Source organism: Lygodium microphyllum, chromosome 30 (assembly GCF_053477565.2).
Source record: "Lygodium microphyllum isolate KBCC chromosome 30, Lygodium_microphyllum_v1.1.10, whole genome shotgun sequence".
NCBI classification, from domain to species: Eukaryota; Viridiplantae; Streptophyta; class Polypodiopsida; order Schizaeales; family Lygodiaceae; genus Lygodium; species Lygodium microphyllum.
Window position 1 is genome coordinate 63404488 of NC_141164.1, and position 4879 is coordinate 63409366.

At 40.3% G+C, this 4879-nt stretch overlaps 1 protein-coding gene across 1 annotated transcript; it reads right to left on the reverse strand.

Annotated features, from left to right (window-relative positions):
- Positions 1-377: 377 nt before the first annotated feature.
- Positions 378-2402, reverse strand: LOC148009930 (pentatricopeptide repeat-containing protein At1g06140, mitochondrial-like). The gene has a single exon (XM_087672845.1). It carries the CDS (start codon positions 2400-2402, stop codon positions 378-380), a length of 2025 nt encoding a protein of 674 aa, XP_087528971.1.
- Positions 2403-4879: the final 2477 nt, after the last annotated feature.

A 4879-nucleotide genomic window follows, 5' to 3' on the forward strand; every position in this document is an offset into this window, starting at 1 on the left:
ACATATAAACATGAATTGTCTAGCCCACTAGTGTAAATCCAATCTAGTAGGAGCAATGGAACAATTACAACCTGATGCTGTGGCATTCAAATCTGCAGTTTGTAACCTGCCATCACTTGAAAGCTGCAGTTTCATCAAGCATCACTAGCACACTTGCAGTTAGCAAATAATTCAAGAATAATCTGCTTTTCTGTCTTGAATCAGTATGGCCTGAGAACGAGTAACCATGGAGTTCATTAAATAATATTTAGAAACCAAGAACATGTATCCAAGCCTTCCATCTTAAGCAATGCTTGGCTATTCAGCATTCCCGAGCTTAAACATGGTCCAGTACAAGCATAAATTATTTCATTTCCATGGCAAGCATAAACAGTGACTCACGACTGTTCATTTATAAGCATGTCCTCACTATCTTCTAGAATCTTTGATTCATTCCATATATTAGAGTCCGCATAAATGTTAGACATTAAGGCAAACCAAGTGGCATCATTCTCGTCTAAACTCAAGGCCCGCTCAAATGCCCTTCTACCCATTTCCAAATTTCCCCACTTCCTACAAGCACCCAGCATTACCTTCCATGTCACAAGATCTGGTTGCACTGGCATTTTCTCTAGCAATGTCACAGCCTCATCGAGTTGCCCTGCACGGCCAAGGAGATCAATCATGCAGTTGAGGTGCTCAACTCTAGAAGTGATGCTGTATTCCTTGTTCATGGACTCAAAATACAATAGACCCTTATCTATAAGGCCTGCATGGCTGCATACAGTGACCATGTTCACGAAAGTAACCCCAACTGGTTCAAACCCATCCTCCCTCATATCCTCGAACAGGTCAAATACCAGTTCAGTCATTCCTTGGCGAGCATACCCTGCCAGAAGTGCATTCCAAGTAACTACATCTCGAGCTTGCAGTTCATCAAACACATCTTTTGCTTCTGAAAGTAAGCCACATTTCCCATACAAATCAATCACAGCAGTGCCAATGGCACCTTCTCCTTCATAGCCCTCTTTGATAATCTCAGTATACATTTCTAGTCCCTTATTGATGGTTCCTATGTTAGCACAAGCTTTCAAGCTGTACATGAAAGTGACATCATTTGGTGGTAAACATCCTAGCTTCATCTTCTCAAAAAGATCCAGTGCTTCCTCATCATGCCCATGCTCAGCATACCCTGTGATCATTGCAGTCCAGGAGACTACATCTTGGATCTGCAATTTATCAAACACTCCACGTGCTTCTGCAAGCAATCCACAAGACGAATACATGATAATCAAAGCACTGCCTATGTAAGCATCTCTCTCTAATGCCCTTGCAGTGACCTCGGCATGAATTTGATACCCCCTGCCAATAAGTTGGATGTTCGCACATGCTTTCAAGCTGTATACAAGTGCAACAGCATCTGTTTGAACACCTGCTAACTGCATTTGGTCAACACAATTGAGGGCCTCTTCACTGAACCCAAGTTCAATGTATCCTGCTATAAGTGTGGACCACAAGACTACATTGCCATCTGACACTGTATGAAACACTACTTGCGCTTCCGCAATCAAGCCACACTTAGCATACATATCCACCAGGGTACTGCTAATATAATCATCACCTTCAAAACCCAGTTTAATGACTTCACTGTGTATTTCATAACCCCTTTGTATTGCTCTGATTGTGCCACAAGCTCTCAAGCTACAAACAAATGTGACAGGATCTGGACATACACCTTCTGACTGCATCTTTTCCAAAGACTCCAGCACTTCTTCACTTGTACCATACTCAGCGTATGCAGCAATTAGTGCAGTCCAAGAAACTACATCTCTAACTGGGAGCTCATCAAATACGTCATGTGCTTCAGTTAAAAATCCAAATTTTGCATACATATTGACCAAAGCACTTCCAACAAAAGGATCAGATTCAAATGCCTCTTTCACAATCAGATCATGCATTTCTCGGCCTCTCTCAAAGCACTTGGACTTGGTACAGGATTTCAATATGGCGTGTATGGTATACACATTGGGACGCACACAACCCTTCTGCATCTTATGAAGAACCTGCAATGCATCAGACAGGCTTGCACATTCAACGAGCATAGGAACTAGATAGTTCCCAATCGATTCGTGAGTTTCAAGCAAATTGTCCCGAATGATTGCATGCAGACGCCTAGCGAAAGTGGGATTGGGGGATTTTCTGCACTTCTGCAACACTTGTATGATTTGTTGTGCTGGTGGCGGCATGGACATATGATCCCATTGATCAAGAGCCCTCTCTAATCTCAGTATCTCCGGGCCAATGTCCTTGCAGACTGGTAGGTTGTCAGGTACATACACAGAAGGCCTATAAGAGCTGCCCTCAGAGAAGCTCCCAAATCCAGATGCATATGTGCCCAGATTAATCTGCGTAACGGTCGACATGAACTGGTTGCTAAGTGTTTGCCTCTAGGCATCCATGCCAATAGTCCAACTGTGAGACTATTTTTTGTATTCCATCAGGTGTACGAGCATTGTTTACGCCTGTCAATGGTATACCATATGGGTAGCCTGTCAAATGTATGCAAACCTGTTGGTTAACTGTTCTCTGATCGAGTGTGGCATTGACAGAGAGCTCGTCGAAAGGGAGAAGCATTCCGATGTGAATTTGGCGGCCTAGCGGGCTGAGATAGGTGGATGAGAGAAGAACGTAGAATAGAGGGGGCACTGGACGGAGGGACAAGACCCTCCATGCGTCGTCGAACATCTTCATGTGACAATATCTTCCCCTCAAAAGAATGCATTGCAAAGAAAAGAAAAATCGAGGGTGAGAAAAGGGAGAGAATTTGTCTCAAGCAAACTAGGAGAATTATTCATAGTTGTAATTAAAGGAAGATCAATAACATTAAAGGCATTAACTGCCTCCTAAGTTGACATGGGAACTACATCAACTAGCATCATCTAACAAGCCTTCACGTAGGATGAGGTGATGGCACAAAGTGTGTGGAATAATGAAGAAGCGGAGAAGGCAAGTGGATTGTGGCAAACACAAGAGACGCGAAAAAGTTCTAAATGATGGCAAGGAGGAATCATTGTTGCTCTATTTCAAAGATCCTTTTATCAATATTGAGAAAGACTCGAAGTAGTAGGTCAAGGTGAACCCTCAAATCGTCTCAAAATTTTTGGGAAATCGTGAAGATGGAGGAAAAGGCAAAAGGATCCACAAAGAAGTGGTCCTAAGAAGGTATGTAAGAGGTAACAATAGATTGGGAAAGTGAACTATTGGATTTAATCCATGTATATGAGTTAAATGATAAGTGACATAAATGTGGAAAAATGTCTACTTGGAGAAGACTTCAACATGCTAATGAATGAGCAAGATGCATCATTGGCTACTTCATGGGTGCAAACAACAATAAGCATTCGATACCCTAGACAAGATAAACATCAAAGATTATCTGTAGCCCTCCCCTTTGACCTTCATTTCACTGAGCTATCTAGGCTATTGACCGAGACTAGACTATTAGTATAGCCTTCAAGATGTTCATTGGTTGCCACTAGTGGCAATGACGCTTTAAGTAGATTTCAAGTGCCTACTTTTTTATCATGGTGCTAGTGAATCCTACTCTAAAAGCCTTCAAACTAGGGTAGACGGGTAGCACAAATGGCTATTTAAAATTTCATGACATTTTAAGCACATTGCATTTAACTACATGATTGAGGGAGCAATATGAATGCTAACTGAAGACATTGAAAATATGGAAGAAGACCCATAGAGTGTTTTTCTCAACATGGTGCAACAATGCATTTGCATGTAATGAACATGGTTATGTAGCAAAGAAAAGGCTAAGAATATACTCATTAACTTAGTAAGGAAAGAAAATAGCCGAAAGTTGGATCATTGGGACCTAATGACACAAAGCAAAGCATAGGCTATTAAACAAGTGGCATAGATAAGGGAATTGCAAAAGTAGAGCCTATAATGCATTAGTAGATTAATCTTAAATCCACATTGCAATACTTTGAGCTTCATAAAAATCGTGAAGTGTAAAAATTTAAAAGAAAGTCTGGTCATCTTGCAATGTGATGATGGCATCTAGATGATTCATTCGAGGAACATTTGTTCTCTCTACAAGATGCATCATTGTGAGGTATATGGAAAGTTAGAGTTATCAAAAGAGATTGTAATCAATAGAAGATATTGGAGACTGGAGAAAGTAGGTAAGTAAAGAAGAGAAGATAATGCTAGTTACATAATTTACCATCAAAGAACTTATAAATGGAATGAAAGGGCTAGGCAAGGGTAAGTCATCATGCTATGAGAGGATCACCACAAAGATGATGGCATCTCTCTAGAAAAGCTATAACATCCAATTCATAAGATGATCAATGTCAATTGGGAAAAAAGGTACATCCCACAATCTTGGAACAAGAGCATCATCAACTTAACATCCAAGCAAATCAATGTGTGAAGCTCAATCATTGGCAACCAATCTCTTTAATGGGAGTATACAAAATAATAACAAAAGCATTTGCAAATAGACAAATGGAAATAATGCAACATACATCAATAAGCATCATATGGGTTCATAAAAGGAAATTATCTTCTTAACAATGTTCTCAATGTGATGATGGCTATGGAGTGGGCGACATCTTCAAATCAAAAGATCATCTTTCTATTATTGGATGTAAAAAAGGCATTTGATAAAGTCAAGAGTGACTATCTAAAGCAAGTGATGGAGAGAATGGGTTTTGATAAGAGGATTGCAAACTTGCCTTTCTTTTTAGCAAGTGGCTCCAAAGCTTATGTGTCAATGGATGGCGCATTAAATTAAATCCCTTTTGAGAGTATAGATGTGTATGGCAAGGTTTTGAGCCCTCTTCACTTTGCTATTGCAACTAATCCATTCTTTTATTGGTTG

Excerpts from the sequence above, each read along its gene's own strand:
- LOC148009930 (XM_087672845.1), bottom strand. The coding sequence starts at position 2,402 with ATGTCGACCGTTACGCAGATTAATCTGGGCACATATGCATCTGGATTT.